The sequence below is a fragment of the Bison bison genome, unplaced genomic scaffold, assembly GCF_000754665.1.
Source record: "Bison bison bison isolate TAMUID 2011002044 unplaced genomic scaffold, Bison_UMD1.0 scf7180017864035, whole genome shotgun sequence".
Classification (NCBI taxonomy): domain Eukaryota; kingdom Metazoa; phylum Chordata; class Mammalia; order Artiodactyla; family Bovidae; genus Bison; species Bison bison.
The window spans coordinates 3,871,001-3,890,218 of NW_011494607.1; the positions used below are offsets into that span (position 1 = coordinate 3,871,001).

Here is a 19,218-nt window from a genome sequence, read left to right on the forward strand (position 1 = left end):
CCTTTCTGACAAAGGCTAGAGGTGAAATTGTCAGGTCTGAAGATGAGTCTTTTCATCAGAGGGTATGCACTAGATTTGATTAGAGGAAAGCACTGTGGCCCCTGGACCTTTTCATGAGGGACACCTACCTTGGATTCCGTGCTTGGAGAACAACACAAGGACTCTCCACCAACCGCACATCCTTCACAGGGTGAGGAGTGTGCAAAGCGAGGAATTGTCCCCCCAGAATTGAAGCTCTTTCCTTAATCATTGCACTCCAGGTATCTGGAGCCCCAGAATTCCCTGCGCAAATGACCCCAAATCCACTTCTATCCATGAAATTGTTGTTTAGTCACTAAGTTGTATCTGACTGTTTGGGACCCCATTGACTATAGCCCACCAGGCTCCCCTGTCCATGGGATTTCCCAAGCAAAAGTACTGGAGTGATAGCCATTCCCTTTTCTGGGGGATCTTCCCTATCCAGATATCAAACCTGCGTCTCCTGCAATGGCAGGCAATTCTTTACCACTGAGCCACCTGGGAAGCCTATCCAAGGAGTGGCCAAGGCTGGTTATGGGGACAGCAAGTAGATAAGCTTGAACATATGGGCTAGTGTCCCCACATCCACACAAGGCTCCACTCAGGGTCAGACAGCGGGACTGAGAAGAGCAGGATTCAGGCCATTAACAGTTTGGGGGTGCAACACTCATCCCCTTGCCTTCTTCCTGCATGGAACTCTGAGGAGTTCACAAATCCTGAATTTGAACCTAGCCTTCTAAAGGGGCATTATGAAGGTACATTTCAGGGTGCAGCACAGAACTTATTAACAGTTATTTGTCTGATTTATAACTTTCATGTGTTTAGACCTGGAGGTCTCATTGCATATTGTGATTTAGTCGCTAAGTCGTGTAAGTCGTGTCCAACTCTTGTGACCCCATGAACTGTACCCTGCCAGGCTCCTCTGTCCATGGGATTCTCTAGGCAAGAATACTGGAGTGGGTTGCAATTTCCTCCTCCAGGGGATCTTCTCAACCCAGGGATTGAACCCAGGTCTCCTGAATTGCAGGTAGATTCTTTACCCACTGAGTTACAAGGGAAGCCCTCATCACATATTGGTTGGCCAAATATCTGTTCTGGTTTTTCTGTAACACCTTATGGAAAATCCTGAATGAATTCTGTGGCCAACCCAATATTTCCACTCTGGGTCACAGGAAGGGTCTAGAGGAAGAGAAAAGGAGATCATCTGAACCTTCATTTCTTCTTGTGGGTGAGCCTAGCTCCTTTGATCCTTCGTCAGTCTAGCACTGGATTGGGCCTTCTGGTATAATTCTGGGATGGTGCCCTTGGCCATGATCTTGTCTAAATTCTGCCTTGGCCACGATGTGCGCTGAAGTTCGTGTGCACGCTGAGCTACCGTGGTAGCGGGTAGAAAGATGTAGTGACCAGGGTCTTTGGGGCACCAAGCGAAAAGGGAAGAGAATTGGATGAAACTGTGGCCAAAATGGTTTCTTAGGATTCTATGTGAATTTTAGTTTTCTACTAACCATTGATTATTTGATGTAGGGCCTTCAAATGCTAAGGTCTGAAGTAAATCTTTACCTACTTAAATATTTTTAGGTTAGAAAAAAGAGCTTAATTAGGATAATAAGATGCTTTGTTATTGTTTTTGTTCAGTCGCTAAGTCGTGTCCAACTCTTTGCGACCCCACAGACTGCAGCATACCAGCCTCCTCTGACCTCCAGTACCATCCAGAGTTTGCTCAGATTCATGTCCATTGAATCGGTGATGCTATCTAACTGTCTCATCCTCTGCCACCCCCTTTTGCTTTCAGTCTTTCCCAGCATCAGGGTCTTTTCTAATGAGTCGACTCTTCACATGGCCAAAGATGCCTTATTAGGATTAATTCCTGATACATCTCTGTGAATGCTGTTTTATAAAAAAGAGGAAATTATGAAACAAATCAGTGTCATTAGTCTATTCTGGTATGTTGTTTACATTCAAAAGAGAATTTGCCAGTGAAAATATTCATGCTGTCAGAACTTCTGTAATAAGATTTTCTAATCCAATGGTATTATTTTGCTCTGTATGCAAATATTTCCTGAGCTTAGGGTATTAACTTCAGATATTTCCAGTATTTATAGAAATACTTGGTTCCTTTTATTTGTATTTTAGTACCACAAACCTGCCATCTTCAGTAGTTCATTTAAATTTTTCCAGATAATCAGAGCTTATACCCTTATTAACCTGTTTATTTTTGTTTTAATCATATTTTGACTGTTGAAATGTCCTATAATTCATATACATATAGATTTTGTTTGTGTATATATAACACACATACAGAGACACAAGAATGTATATTTTCCTGCCTTTATCAAAGAAATATTTATAAGTTATTGAATAGTGCTGGTATTGTTAAACTTTAAATGGTTGAGTTTCAGGACTTTGCCATTCTGTAAGAAAAGAATTTAAAATGAACTTTGATGGTTATCAACTATTTTTCACATCTACAATTTAATTATATAGCTATTGATAAAGGCATAAAGGATGAAATTATTTTAAAAAGTAAATTTAAGAAGAAAAAACTAGGCTTTCATTTTTTATACTGTAATGGTTTTAACATGCTATAAAAACAGACATGAGCAAATAACACTCATTTTATAGAGCTGTTTTTTCAAATTACGGAAGTATTTACAGGTTTTAGAAAATGGATATGTCAGGAAGTAAAATGGAAAAAACTAACACTATAAGATTTTCAAAATAGTGATGAATTTATTTTAATGTCATAGACCTGTTAGTGAAATTCAAGCTCACTAAAGAGCAGAAGCTGAGTCTGTGCTTTTGAGTAGTGGGTCTGGGAGTACTTCTTACCTAATTTATTTGTCACTAAGAGAAAATGAACTTCTTTCTAGGTTTGTTCTACAGAAAATGCCAGTTAGTTTCCAAGGAAGATGTGACTCATGATACGAAGCTGTTCTGCTTAATGCTGCCACCAAGCACACATCTTGAGGTGCCAGTTGGGCAACACGTTTACCTCAGGCTACCTATTACAGGTGAGGCTTTGCAGAAACATTTTCTTTAATAAGGAGTTTGTAATCAGTACTAATGTAAGCACCCATGTAGGTTATTAGTGAAGCGTTTCTGGGCAGCTGGTCTTTGTGATATCCCATTTCTGGGTTTGTGGATGCAGAGTGCCTGCAAGTGGGAACTCTAGCTACGCTGCATCACTGTGTGGAGCAAAGAAATTGTCACTCGTCACAGAGACGGTGCCACCAGCATTGTAATTTATTACTTTTGTTGTTGTTTACTTGCTAAGTTGTCTCTGACTCTGCAACCTGCCAGGTTCCTCTGTCCTTGGGATTTCCCAGGCAAGAATACTAGAGTGGGTTGCCATTACCTCCCACAGGGAATCTGTTATTAGCAAAGCCTTAAAAGAAAGAGGTTAGAGAGCACACAGTCTTCTGTGAAGACAGCTACCAGAAACATACACTAGCATCTCTTATTAGCCAGTTTTAAGTTCAAGGTTGTTTATGAAGTTGAATTTATAAAGCTGAAAATGAGTGGATGATTATAGATGATTTCCTTGCATGTGCCACCAGTAAAAGAAGCTCTTGTAAGTGTATTCCTTACTGTGTAAATGCTCTTTCCTTTATTTTCACCCCCAAATTACCTCGTTTTAAATACCCTTCCAGCTGTTGTCTAATATCTTCTTAATCTGTTGAAGCTGAAAAGGTAACATTCCCATGTCAGTCCTAGTGTTTCCAGCAAGTAGCTTTACAGACTACCAGCCAGGATTTGATAAATATAGTGTATTATACACACTGTTCAATTTTTCTCTTCATCATCACTAATGCCAAGTTATTCAATAACTGATATCTTCCCCAGTGTATTTATTGTCCAAGTATTGTATCTAATTTACACATAGTTAATTTCATATATGTGAGGGAGCCATGTATAAAATTTTGGTCTTTCAAATGTGTTAACTCCTCTTTCTTTGGATTTTGGCTAGCTAAAATATAACATGGCTTCTTACTAATTTTACCCTGTTTTTTATTTTTATATTCTTAGTAGTAGTTGGATTAGTGTTCTTTTCAATTACCAAAATAATGCATAAAATGATAAATTGTTAAAATAATTCAAAAATTCATGCCTTCCTAAAACTCAAATTATCCCATTGGCCATCAGTATTCATTGTTAAAATTTTGGTATATAATTAAAATTATTGTGTAAGTATCTCCTTGTATCTCTGTGTAAACTTCTGATGCCATTTTTGTTGTGGCCCATTACAAAGCTTATATGCTGATGGCAAAGATGGTTGTTTTAAGTTTATTAGCATAAAATCCTATCATTTTATGCCACACTTAATAAAAACAGGTTATTCATATTATGGTGAATTACTGATTTGTTAAAATTATTTCAACACATTTTGGCTTAGAGTATATATGCATGTGCTGTATACATATAGAACATAGTTAGAAATATGTTACATTAAGGGTGCAGTTTTAAATATATACTGATAGCATCATAACATTTTTATGTTTCATCTTCATTTGTTTAGATTTTTAGAATTGAATTTCTTTGTTTTGACTTTCTCGAGGTACTGAAATTGTGAAGCCATATACACCTGTATGTGATTCCTTATTCTCAGAGTTCAAGGAACCAGTTCTTCCCAACAATATATACATCTACTTTTTGATCAAAATCTACCCTGCTGGATTCTTCACACCAGAGCTTGATCAGCTTCAGATTGGTTAGTATTTTTTTTTTTTTTAATTTAGATTGTGTTCTAGATTGGATCACATATTACACTCTCCTTTGGTTACTTCCTTGTGGAATCTGTCAAATATCTTAAACTCACCATGTCTGCAGCCAAAGTTGTGTTCTCTTAGTCTCACCATATTGCTTCCATATTCCTCATCTGTTCTTTGCTTCTTTGCAAAATATTATCTGTTCATCCTCCACCCCATTTGGAAACTTGAGTCTTCCCTGAGTCTTCCCATTCAGTTCAGTTCAGTTTCATCACTCAGTCATGTCCAACTCTTTGCAACCCTGTAGACTGCAGCATGCCCAGGCTTCCCTGTCCCATCACCAACTCCCAGAGCCTACTCAGACTCATGGCCATCACATCGGTGATGCCATCCAACCATCTCATCCTCTGTTGTCCCCTTCTCCTCCTGCCGTCAATGTTTCCCAGCATCAGGGTCTTTTCCAATGAGTCAGTTCTTTGCATCAGATGGCCAAAGTGTTGGAGCTTCAGCTTCAGCATCAGTCCTTCCAATGAATATTCAGGACTGATTTCCTTTAGGATGGACTGGTTGGATCTTGCAATCCAAGAGACTCTCAAGAGTCTTCTCCAACACCAGAGTTCAAAAGCATCAATTCTTTGAAACTCAGCTTTCGTTATGGTTCAGTCTCACATCCATACATGACTACTGGAAAAACCACAGCTTTGACTATACAGACCTTTGTCAGTGAAGTAATATCTCTGCTTTTTAACATGCTGTCTAGGTTTGTCATAGCTATTCTTCCAAGGAACAAGCATCTTAATTTCATGTTTATTTCAATTTAAGTTAATTTCAATTTAAAGTCATCATCTGCAGTGATTTTGGAACACAAGAAAATAAAGTCTGTCACTGTTTTCCATTGTTTCTTCATCTATATGCCATGAAGTAATGGTACCAGATGCCATGATCTTAGTTTTCTGAATGTTGAGTTTCAAACCAACTTTTTCACTCTCTCCTTTCACTTTCATCAAGTCTCTTTAGTTCCTCTCTGCTTTCTGCCATAAGTGTGATGTCATCTGCATATCTGAGGTTATTGGTCTTTCTCCTTGCAGTCTTAATTCTGCTGCTGCTACTGCTGCTAAGTCGCTTCAGTCGTGTCCGACTCTGTGCAACCCCATAGACGGCAGCCCACCAGGCTCCGCCATCCCTGGGATTCTCCAGGCAAGAACACTGGAGTGGGTTGCCATTTCCTTCTCCAATGCATGAAAGTGAAAAGTAAAAGTGAAGTTGCTCAGTCGTGTCCAACTCTTCGCAACCCCATGGACTGCAGCCTACCAGGCTCCTCCATCCATGGGATTTTCCAGGCAAGAGTACTGGAGTGGGGTGCCATTGCCTTCTCCGGAGTCTTGATTCTAGCTTGTGCTTCATCTAATCAAGTGTTCACCTGATGTACCCTGCATATAAGTTAAATAAGCAGGCTGACAATATACAGCCTTGACGTACTTACTTCTTTCCCAATTTGGAACCAGTCTGTTGTTTCATGTCCGGTTCTGTTACTTGAACTGCATACAGATTTCTCAGGAGTTAGGTAAGGTCATCTGGTATTCCCATCTCTTGAAAAATTTTCCACATAGTCAAAGGCTTTAGCATAGTCAGTGAAGCAGAAGTAGACGTTTTTCTGGAATTCTCTTGCTTTTTCTGTGAGCCAACAGATATTGACAATTTGATCTCTGGTTCTTCTGCCTTTTCTTCATCCAGCCTGAACATCTGGAAGTTCTCGGTTCACATACTGTTGAAGTCTAGCTTGGAGAATTTTGAGCATTACTTTGCTAGCTAGCATGTGAAATGAGTGCAATTGTGCAGTGATTTGAACATTCTTTGGCATTGCCTTTCTTCAGTATTAGAATGAAAACTGACCTTTTCCAGTCCTGTGGCCAATGCTGAGTTTTCCAAATTTGCTGGCATATTGAATATAGCACTTTCACAGCATCATCTTTTAGGATTTGAAAAAGCTCAGCTAGAATTCCATCACCTCCACTAGTTTTGTTCATAGTGATTAGTTCATAGTTCCTAAGGCCCACTTGACTTCACATTCCAGGATGTCTGGCTCTAGGTGAGTGATCACACCATTGTGGTTTGTCTGGGTCATTAAGATCTTTTTTGAGTAGTACTTCTGTGCATTCTTGCCACTTCTTGATATCTTCTGCTTCTGTCAGGTCCATACTGTTTCTGTCTTTTATGTTCTTTTGATGTCTTTTATGTTCTTTTATGTTCTGTCTTGAAATGTTCTTTTGGTGTCTCTAATTTTCTTGAAGAGAGCTCTAGTCTTTCCCATTCTATTGTTTTCTATGTCTTTGCATTGATCACTTAGGAAGGCTTTCTTATCTCTCCTTGCTATTCTTTGGAACTCTGCATTGAGATGGATATATCTTTCCTTTTCTCCTTTGCCTTCACTTCTCTTCTTTTCTCAGCTATTTGTAAGGCCTCCTCAGACAACCATTGCCTCCCTCCCAATCCAGTCAGTGGCTAAGTTCTGATGAGTCTACCTCCCAGTAGCTTTTTAATCTGTCTTTTCTATCCTTTCTGCTACCTCTTAGATCAATCCTTCATCACTTCTCTCTTGATCTATAACTGGTCTCTCTCAGTTGCCTTTAACTGATATCTTACTATTAATCTGCATTTTCCAGTTCTTTATCCATATCTGCCCTGATAATCAATTTAATCATGTTGCTCTGCAGGTTTGATACCTTGGATGGGTCTCCATTACCTAACTGATTACACCCTTTTCATGGCCTATGAAGACTTTGATGAACTCTCCAGCTTCACCTCTCACTATACAAAATACTTGTGCTACTCAGGCTCTACAAGTTTGCCATCCTCATTCATTGACACATGAGCTTTGTAGGATGCCCATTGACCCTCTTTCTACCTGTCAAGTACCTTTGTTTTAGTATTTTTTAAAAATATCACTTCCTTTATGAAACTTCCCTCCTCTTCTGAACCCCTCAGTAACTAACACTGTTCATAGCTCTAGGATAAGAATACATAATATTTCCTATTTACAGAACTTTGAGTTTAAGGATATAGATTGTCTTATCTTTGTATTTCCCATCCCTAGCAGAGCAGTTGGCACATAATGGGCTTTTAATAAAAGTACTCTGAAAGAATTAATAAAGGGACTATAATGAAATCTACTAATATTTAGAGATTCCCTCCCTTACTATTTTACTCCTTTTTCTATGTCTTCAGCTTTTCACTGTCTTTTGCCTAACAATAAATGTGCCCTTCCCCCTTTAAGACCACATTAGCAGTAATATCGAGTGAAATAGATTGCTGAAATTTGGAAATAGAGAAAATTTTTGCTATCTGAAAGTTAAGCTCAGCAATCAACATATAACAAATGTGATGAGTCATCTTTGGTTACATAAATCAAAATATTGAACATAAATGTGAACCTATAGAATTTTGGAATACCTACGGATCTAATGAAGGTGATACGACCTCGTGAAGGACTGACAGCACAATTGTAATATAGAAGGTGGAAACTTAACCAGTGGTCTTACAACCTATCTGTAGACATTGTGTAACACAAAACAGAGTGGAGAGTCAGCCTACAGCATGCAAAAGGAAAGCTGAAATAGTAAGGCCAGTGTTTTTTCAATTTCATCTAGGGGAGCTCTCATGGCACAGACACTGGTGCCCCTTAGAGGGTTTTACACTGGCATGACAGTGATAACTCATGAAACTCCATTATGACCTATAGGAGCTACCTTATCCAACTATCCACTTTGTTTCAATTCTGTGTTCATTGAGCAATTTTATATGATTATTTTGACCTTCCAAATAGTCCAATTTTTTATCTTCCTGCACTGGGAGTGGAAGTCCCGGATGGAGCTCAGGTTACTAGATGCAGGTGGTCTGCTGAAAATCGTTGCCATTCTGGCAGGTATGCTTTAATCTCTTGTGAATTAGAGTAGCATTAGGTCCATGCCTGAGTCTAATCAAGTTTATGACATTGGAAAGACTGGACTGTGGACAGAAATTATCAAGATAATATCATTCTGTGAGGCTTCTTTAGTAAACAAACAGCTGATTTTTTCCCAAGGATATTCTGCTCTCATGGTTCCTTTCAAATTATAACAGGGAGCTTCTGTTACTTTCTAATGTTTAACTCATCAATTACTACCCAATTCTTACTATCCTGCCATGGACAAGAAAGGGAAAAGAGATGAGCAGCCAAGCATTAAAAATAAACCAGAGCATTTGAAATTGTTTTTTAAAGTATGGACAACTTTATTTTTTTTTATTATTTTTAATATTACATTGAAAATTTCTGAAATGTCCTGAAGACAGTTCTCTTATTTGAGTGGTGCACAGAGATTATATCAGTTGCATACCAGAAAAGGGTTTATTCAAATATTTTGATTGTAGATTTGGTAGTAGTGTGCCCCAAGTATGGTTTCTGATCATGCTTTGTTTTTAATAGGAATTCAGAACAGCTCTTGTTTTATTTTGTGGGTTTTTTTTCCAGTTGTGTTTAAAAAAATTTTTTTAATTGAAGTATAGTTGATTTACATGTTGTGTCAGTCTCTGCTGTACAGCAAATTGACTCAGTTATACACATATAGACATTCTTTTTTTAATATTCTTTTCCATTATGGTTTATCACAGGATATTGAATATAGTTTCCTATGCTCTATGGTAGGACCTTGTTGTTTATCATCCTATATATAATAGTTTATACCTGTTCATCCTGAACTCCCAGTCCTCCCCTCTCCCACCTCCTCCCCCTTGGCAACCACAAGTCTCTTCTCTATGTCTGTGAGTCTGTTTCTGTTCTGTAGATACGTTCATTTGTGCCATTAGATTCCACATATAAGTGATATCTTATGATATTTTGTCTTTCTCTTTCTGACTTACTGCGGTTAGTATGATAATCTCTAGTTGCATTGATGTTGCTGCAAATGGCATTATGTCATTCTTTTTTATGGCTGAGTATTACCCGATTGTATATATGTACATTTATCCATTCATCTGTTGCTAAACATTTAGATTATTTCTGTGTCTTGGCTACTGTGAATAGTGCTGCTGTGAACATAGGTGTGCGTGTCTCTTTTTGAATTATTGATTTGTCCACGTATATGCCCAGGCATAGGATTGCTGAATTGTACGGTAATTCTATTTTCAGTTTTCTGAGGAACCTTCACTCTGTTTTCCATAGTAGCTGTACCAATTTACATTCCCACCAAATGAGTAGGAGGGTTTCCTTTTCTCTACACCCTTTCCAGCATTTGTTGTTTGTATATTTTTTAATGATGGTCATTCCAACTGGTGTGAGGTGGTTCCTCATTGTGGTTTTGATTTGCATTTCTCTAATGATTAGTGATGTTGAGCATCTCTTCATGTGCCTATTGGCCATCTGTATGTTCTTTGAAGAAATGTCTACTAAGATCTTTTACCTATTTTTCCATTGGGTTGTTTGTTTTTTGTTGTTGTTGAGTTGTATGAGCTGTTTGTATATTTTGGAGATTAAGTCCTTGTCTGTCACATCATTGGCAAATATTTTCTCCCATTCTGTACGTTGTCTTTTTTTTTTCTTTTTATGGTCTCTTTTGTGTGCAAAAGCCTATACGTTTAATTAGGTCCATCCCATTTGTTTATTTTGTTTTTATTTCTATTGTCTTGGGAGACTGAGCTAAGAAAACAATAGTACATAAGATAATATTTTAAAAATGCATTTTGCTGTGCCAAACCACCTAGGCTCAAAGGCTACAAATTGTACAGTTTTACCATTTATATGACATTCTGGAAAAGCAAAACTGTAGGAATGGAACAGATAAATAGTTGTGAGGGGTGGGGTGAGGGGTTGAATACAAAGGGGAATTTTTAGGGTGATAGAAGCATTCTGTATGCTGTTGAGATGGTGGACACATGACTATGCATTTGTCAAAGACGATGCAGAGTGAATTTTACTATGTGAAAAAAATATAAAACTTTCAGAAAAAAATGCAAGTTCTGCAACTTGTGTTTGGTGATGTCAGGGAATCCCAGATGGAATGCAGAGTGTGGCAAATGAATCTGTTTTACAGATGTATGAAGTAACCTCAGTGAAGGGAGTGGGGAATAAAATAAACTAAAAAAATTAAAATGGACTAAAGAATTATCTCAAATTATTAACAGTATCTAGGAGTGATTTTTATTGCTGTATATTTGCATATTTTTAAATGTTCTTTGGTAAGGAAATGTGACTTTTGTAATTAAAAAATTAACAGTAAAAAGATAATAAGATATTAGAAAGTATTTCTATTTCAATTTTTTTCTCCTACTAGGTTTATTACTATGATTAAGAATCAGTATGTAAGTAGTGAATATGTATTCTCCACTCTGTACTATGCAAGACAGGTATACACAGACTCTGCTTTTTAAATAGTTTTATCAATAGTTTAGAATCAAGACTTTATTGATAATTAGTGGCAGTAGTTTATAAATTAGAGACGCCAGATGGTTTGGGAAAATAATGTTGGGAAATAAGTATAATAAAACCTTATTATTAATTTGATTATAATGAAAATGTGAGTATAATGACATACTTGGGGGCCTAATGAATATTCTTAAAACTGCTTACATTCCTTGAAAACTGAGATATAGTCTAATAATTATGCAACCTGCTTCTCCTAGTGTTCTTAATTCAGCTAGGTTAACTGTTTCAGTTTTCCTGATTTTTTTTTTTTTTCTGATTTCATGTATATTTCGTTGTGTAGGAGATTATGTTTCTGTAAGCAATCCTGAGGGCAATTTTATAATATCCCAGCTCCAAGAATTGGAAGATCTCTTTTTATTGGCAGCAGGAACAGGCTTCACACCAATGGTTAAAGTACTGAATTATGCTTTGACTAATATACCCAGTCTCAGGTATGTCATTTTACATTTAATTCCTGTCCCTTGTGAGGCTGTTAGATTAGTAGAAGGTGTTCTAAATCTATTAAAAACTCAATGGACTTCAACAGACATGTTCTCATCCCTTAGTCATCATTTCTTTCTCTTCCTCCTCTACTCTAAGCTGTTTTATTCACTTGATTCCTTTAGTTTTGTTACCTTTGATTACCTAATTGACACTGAAAAAACATTCATGGTAATTCACGGTTAGACTTTCCATTCATGCATATTTTAAATATAATTGAAATAGTACTTTTGAATTGTTGTTTTTTCTTTTAAGGAAAGTGAAGCTGATGTTCTTCAATAAAACAGAGGATGACATAATTTGGAGAAGCCAGTTGGAGAAATTAGCATTTAAGGATAAAAGGTATTAAAGTAGTATTAGCTCTGTGTTTAAATATTTTCATACATGTTCAGTCAGTTGAGACCTTAACCTCTTTCAGTTCAAGTTCTTAGTTGACCAGAAAACTCCTTCTAATAAAAACTAAACAAATCAGTAATTCTCTTTTAAAAAATTTAAATGTAAGTAATGTTAATACACCTTCCCCAAAGAAATACTATTTGATAAGGTCAAGGTGACATCAAATATGTATTGATAAAATATATAATGGACTTTATATTGATTTTTTAAATTAAAAAAAAATTTTGGCTGCATCACATTGCTCATGGGATCATATTCCCCAACTAAGGATCGAACCCACACCCCCTACATTGAAAGCTCAGAGTCCTAACCACTGGACCGCCAGGGAAGTTCCTGGGCTTTCTGTTTATGTTATGTTTTATAGTGAGTTGGGTTTCTTTGAAAATGATCCAGTGTAGTCAGTTTGGTAATTCAAGATTTTCTAATTATAATGGGGACAAATCAAATAAGTTTGGTGAGATGAGTTAAACAAAAATAAAGATGTTTTGGACTTCCCAGGTGGTCCAGTGGTTAAGACTCCATGCTTCCAATGCAGGTAGCCTGGGTTCAATCCCTGGTCAGGGAGCTAGATCCTGCATGCTGCAACCAAGAGCCCACATGATGCAACTCAGGATCCCACATGCCACAGCTAAGTCCCAGTGCAGCCAAATTAAATAAGCAAACATGATTCTTTACTACAGGATTTCTTAGAGGCTTTACCATCCATGCCAGTGCCTGTTGTGACTTTCCAGAAAGGGGGTTAATTATACATTGTTTAGCAAGATTCTCTTCATTTTTGTTTGTTTACATAAACACATTAAATATCACAAATGATCCTCAGTAGACACTTTGGGAAATGCCAGTATAGTTCATGGAAAAAAATTTGAGGCAGGCTGAACTCAGTGGCAGAATGAGGCAGCAAGGACAGCAAGGTAACAATTTGTTTCATAGAAAAAGGAGCCCAAGCATAGTGAAGAAGGTGAGATAGGTTAACAGGCATATGCTCTATCTCCCCTAAAGAGAGGTAAAAGCAGTATGAAATTCAAAACACATCTTTTAGGAGAAGAGCGAATGGAACAAGCTGTCATACATCCTGAAGCATTTTTGTAATCGTTAAAAACTATTTCTAGAATTGCAGAACTTCCTAAGTCACACAAAGTATCTGACATAAATGTTTATGTTTTTGACGGTATAGTATAGATAAAGTTCTCTGCCTTTTCAAAGGTAAAGACTTCAGGAACTCAGCTGTCCCAGGGCCTCCAGGTACTTCAGAATATTTTCCAAACATCTTCACTAAGGTGATGCCATGGTTCCTTCTAGTCTTCTCTCTGTTGTCTCCCATCCTCCCCCTCATTCTTGTTTAGTAAGTAATTTGCACAAATTAAGAATGATCTGAATTTAATGATCTTTGAAGTGCTTTCTCTTCTTAATATACTTAAAACATAATCCTAAAAATATTTATTATGTCTAAGTAGTTACATGGCAATTTAGAGCCTAATTTAAAGAAATACAGATTCCTGGGTTTTTCTAGTGTCTTTTTCACTCAAAGTGGAAAATTGGAAGCAACGTTTATGAAAAAACCTAAAGACCTAAATTCTGGCTTTATGTCTACCCTTTACTAGCTTGAAACTGTATTCAAAAATTACTTACTCTGTAGGCCTGTCTCTTTATCTTCAAAATAGAATAATGACATCTGTCATACTTCCTTCCTAAGGCTATTGTGCAGACTAGAGAAGGCAGTGTAAATGCTTTGGAAACTGTGAAGCCCTGCCTCAGATTATTTGGATTGTGGTTAGGGAGGACCTCTGTGGATATGCATTTCATTTCTGTATTGACTACTTGAGCTTCTTTTTTCTAAACAATCATTTAAAAGACTTTAGACAGACGTAGCTATACTTCTGTGGCTAGTTTTTGGTTTTTCTTTTGTAAGTACTTCTGGCAGTTTGGGGACATGGTATTTTGTAAGATCTTTTCCTTGTACAAGGAAAATTCATTTACTATTATTTCGGCAAACAGTATTTCTTTGATGTAAGAACTAATTGGTAAAGGGTATGTGTTGACAGCTTCTGAACACAAAGTATTCTTTAACAACATCCCCTGTGTGTTTTTTCTTGCATGGTCCATGTAATTTGGGTTGGTGGCATTGTGTAGGCTTGAGGATAAGGAAAGGCCCCTTTTTCCCCACTTCTGGATGAGTGGCTCTAACAGTACTCATCAGGTGAGGGAGACGCTCCAGTTTGCTGGGAGAAGTGAGAGTGTTTTGACTGCCAGCCCGCCTTTGTCCTCTCTCTTCTGCTCCCATTCCTGTGCGTTCTCTGCTCCCTGCCTTCTCTTCGGCCTTCTGGAGATACACTCGCCTTGCTGGAGGCCCACTACTAGCACTGACTTCCAGCACTGGCTGATCTGTGTTCCCTGGATACTCATGGTCAGACCCTCACTGGAAAACGCATGGCTTCGTATGGGTACGTGGCTTTGGAACATTTATCAGGAACCTTCCATATTCTGAGACTATGCAGATGGAGGAGAAACCTGGCCTTGAAGGCTTACCAATGGGTTTTGGTAGTAGTATTCAGTCAAGATATATAACTGTTGAGTCCCATACATTCAAGGAAAGTAAAAGTTTAAATTTAATGTAAGGTAGTTTTAATTGGTCATAACTATCATTTAGTTGGGCTTCCAGGGTGGCTCAGTGGTAAAGAATCTGCCTGCCAGTGCAGGCTGTCCCTGGGTTTGATCCCTGGGTCAGGAAGAACCCCTGGAGAAGGAAATGGCAACCCACTCAGTATTCTTGCCTGGGAAATCCCATGGACAGAGGAGCCTGTTGGGCTACAGTCATAAACATCATTTAGTTAACATTTAAGGCTTTATTTTTTATCTGTTAAATCACACTTTCCTACATTTTGACTCTCCTGTATCACTTCTCATTTTACCAATACATTTCTGATGACAAAATGTGACACTTGAACACATCATCTTGGTTAGATTATTATTGGATTGTGGCAATAAAAACGTGTGTAGTTAAATGAAATACCCTGTTCTATGTAGGATTAGGACACAGTGTCTAATCAGTCCTTTGTAGAACAAGGAGGAATAGGAAAAATAGATGCTGAGACTGGTGTGTAATCTAGTACCTTCATTTTCAGCAAGCATGTTTATCCAAATAATGTGTTTGGCAAGGGAAATTCTTTGAAACACAATTGTATAATGGAAACTTACTAACCTTGTGACCTTGAGCAAGTTACTTGATCTGATGGAGCTTCATTTTTTCCATCTATGAAAAGGGACATCAATATCTACATCATAGGATTGTTTGCAAAAGGGGGCAGTGAAATGGCAGAGTAGGTGCTGGGCCCAGAATTAGTATATTTGTAACGTTCGATGGCACCCCACTCCAGTACTCTTGCCTGGAAAATCCCATGGACGGAGGAGCCTGGTGGGCTGCAGTCCATGGGGTTGCGAAGAATGGGACTCGACTGAGTGACTTCCCTTTCACTTTTCACTTTCATGCATTGGAGAAGGAAATGGCAACCCACTCCAGTGTTCTTGCCTGGAGAATCCCAGGGATCGGGGAGCTTGGTGGGCTGCCATCTATGGGGTCACACAGAGTCGGACACGACTGAAGTGACTTAGCAGTAGCAATGTTCATTCATTCATGAAATACTTGTGAGCGTCTGTCATGTGCCTGTTCCCCAGGGCTATGATAGGAAGCAGGGATGTTGTGTTGCCTTATTTTCTCATGCAATCCGGGAAATGGATCTCTTCATTTTCCCACGTTGCTAAATTTACTAGAATTGCAGAAAATAGATAGACCATAAGTGCTTTTTTAGGATGTTTCTGTTTCAATTCAGTTTTCATGTCATTAAGGCTTAAATGTGAGGAGGGAAAGAAAGCTTGCCTGAATTTTATCCAAATACTATTACACTTGACTATTAACTCCAGTAATTGGAATTTGGTTCACAACATTCCAAGTTTAGGGAAGTCTCCTACATATACTTTCCTAAAGAAAAATGAGAGAAAAACAGAACATAAATATGTACAGCAACAGCTGTAGCTATTATGTAAACTGTGATCCAAATTAAATGTCTCATATTTTTGTCTTTTACTGAGCAGTGTTATGAGGCCTGCTTGGCTCAGTATTATACATCGGTACTTCCCTCCCCCCTCAGTAGAATGCATCTACTCTGAGTTCTCTGCTTTTGCAGAATTAGTTTTGTGGGGAAGGACAGTTTTACAATGAGATTGACTCCTGGGTAGCATTTTGTAATACACAAATATAATAAATATTTTCCTTCCCTTTCAAAGTAATCATTTTTGAAGACAATAACCTTATTTTAGTAAAGTTAGTAGCATATTCTTCTCTGTAAATAGTGGAATTTGATGATTTGTTGATTTCTCTGTTTATAGAATTAATATGAATTTATATAGAAAAATATATATGGGGAAAAAAATCATCTGTAGTCTTACCATCCAAGCAAAAGTAATGGTCTGTATCTTTCCATTTTCTTTCTCTTTCTCCCCTTTTCCACCTGCCCACACATACTTACATACATGTATTATTTGTTTTCTTTTGTATTTTTTAAATAATGTAGTCCTACTGACTATACTTTTATAACTACATTTTCTCTTTAGTGTATTGTGTATGTTCTATGTATCAGATCAGATCAGGTCAGATCAGTCGCTCAGTCATGTCCGACTCTTTGCGACCCCATGAATCGCAGCACGCCAGGCCTCCTGTCCATCACCAACTCCCAGAGTTCACTCAGACTCACGTCCATCAAGTCAGTGATGCCATCCAGCCATCTCATCCTCTGTCGTCCCCTTCTCCTCTTGCCCCCAATCCCTTCCAGCATCAGAGTCTTTTCCAATGAGTCAACTCTTCGCCTGAGGTGGCCAAAGTACTGGAGTTTCAGCCTTAGCATCATTACTTCCAAAGAAATCCCAGGGCTGATCTCCTTCAGAATGGACTGGTTGGATCTCCTTGCAGTCCAAGGGACTCTCAAGAGTCTTCTCCAACACCACGGTTCAAAAGCATCAATTCTTCGGCACTCAGCCTTCTTCACAGTCCAACTCTGACATCCATACATGACCACTGGAAAAACCATAGCCTTGACTAGACAGACCTCTGTTGGCAAAGTAATGTCTCTGCTTTTGAATATGCTATCTAGGTTGGTCATAACTTTCCTTCCAAGGAGTAAGCATCTTTTAATTTCATGGCTGCAGTCACCATCTGCAGTGATTTTGGAGCCCAGAAAAATAAAGTCTGACACTGTTTCCACTGTTTCCCCATCTATTTCCCATGAAGTGATGGGACCAGATGCCATGATCTTAGTTTTCTGAATGTTGAGCTTGAAGCCAACTTTCTCACTCTTCACTTTCACTTTCATCAAGAGGCTTTTTAGTTCCTCTTCACTTTCTGCCATAAGGATGGTGTCATCGGCATATCTGAGGTTATTGATATTTCTCCCGGCCATCTTGATTCCAGCTTGTGTTTCTTCCAGTCCAGCATTTCTCATGATGTACTCTGCATATAAATTAAATAAGCAGGGTGACAATATACAGCCTTGATGTACTCCTTTTCGCGTTTGCAACCAGTCTGTTGTTCCATGTCCAGTTCAAACTGTTGCTTACTGACCTGCATACAAATTTCTCAAGAGGCAGATCAGGTGGTCTGGTATTCCCATCTCTTTCAGAATTTTCCACAGTTTATTGTGATCCACACAGTCAAAGGCTTTGGCATAGTCAATAAAGCAGAAATAAATGTTTTTCTGGAACTCTCTTGCTTTTTCCATGATCCAGTGGATGTTGACAATTTGATCTCTGGTTCCTCTGCCTTTTCTAAAACCAGCTTGAACATCTGGAAGTTCACAGTTCACATATTGCTGAAGCATGGCTTGGAGAATTTTGAGCATTACTTTACTAGCGTGTGAGATGAGTGCAAATGTGTGGTAGTTTGAGCATTCTTTGGCATTGCCTTTCTTTGGGATTGGAATGAAAACTTGACCTTTTCCAGTCCTATGGCCACTGCTGAGTTTTCCAAATTTGCTGGCATATTGAGTGCAGCACTTTCACAGCATCATCTTTCAGGATTTGAAATAGCTCAGCTGGAATTCCATCACCTCCACTAACTTTGTTTGTAGTGATGCTTTCTAAGGCCCACTTAACTTCACATTCTTGACCTGGATTCTACACCCTAGGGGGCATTTATGTCTGGAAACATTTTTGATTATAACAACTGATGAAGGGGGTTCCCCTGGCACCTAGTGGGTAGAGGCCAAGAATGCTGCTAAGAGCCTACAGTGCACAGAACAACACAAGATGACAGAAAATTATTCTGCCCAAAATGCCAGCAGTGCTAGTTGAGAAAACCCGCATTATACCATGGTTTTTAATAGCTGCATTGTATTCTGTCATTGTTTTTCAGTCACTTTATCGTGTCTGACTCTTTGCTACCCCATGGACTGCAGCACACCAGGCTTCCCTGTCTACCACAAACTCCTGGAGCTTACTCAAACTCATGTCCATTAAGTTGGTGATGCCATCTAACCATCTCATCCTCTGTCGTTCGCTTCACCTACCTTCAATCTTTCCCAGATTCAGGGACTTTTCCAATGAGTCAGTTCTTTTCATCAGGTGGCCAAAGTATTAGAGCTTCAGCATCAGTCCTTCCAATGAATATTTAGGATTGGATTTCCTTTAGGAATGACTGGTTTCATCTCCTTGCAGTCCAAGAGATTCTCAAGAGTCTTCTCCAACACCACAGTTCAAAAGCATCAATTCTTCAGTGCTCAGCCTTAGGGTCCAATTCTCACATCGGTACATGACTACTGGAAAAACCATAGCTTTGATTATATGGACCTTTGTTGACAAAGTGTTATCTCTGCTTTTTAATATGCTAAGTTTGTCATAGCTTTTCTTCCAAGGAACAAGCATCTTTTAATTTCATGGCTAGAGTCACCATCTGCAGTGATTTTGGAGCCCAAGAACATAAAGTCTGTCACTGATTCCATTGTTTCTCCACCTATTTGCCATGAAGTGATGGGACCAGATGTCACAATCTTAGTTTTTGAATGTTGAGTTTTAAGCCAGCTTTTTTACTCTCCTCTTTCACTTTCATCAAGAGGCTCTTTAGTTTCTCTTTGCTTTCTGCCATTAGGATGGTGTCATGTGCATATCTGAGGCTGT

General features: G+C 38.4%; 1 protein-coding gene across 2 annotated transcripts in view; it reads left to right on the plus strand.

Moving 5' to 3' along the window:
• Nucleotides 1-19,218, plus strand: part of LOC104984749 (cytochrome b5 reductase 4) — a 117,011-nt gene that overhangs the window by 89,683 nt on the left and 8,110 nt on the right. For both annotated transcript variants that reach the window (XM_010834654.1, XM_010834655.1), the window contains 4 exons: nt 2,889-3,029; nt 4,574-4,726; nt 11,462-11,612; nt 11,917-12,003. In XM_010834654.1, the coding sequence (XP_010832956.1) occupies nt 2,889-3,029; nt 4,574-4,726; nt 11,462-11,612; nt 11,917-12,003 (532 nt within the window). The remainder of the gene's footprint in view (nt 1-2,888; nt 3,030-4,573; nt 4,727-11,461; nt 11,613-11,916; nt 12,004-19,218) is intronic.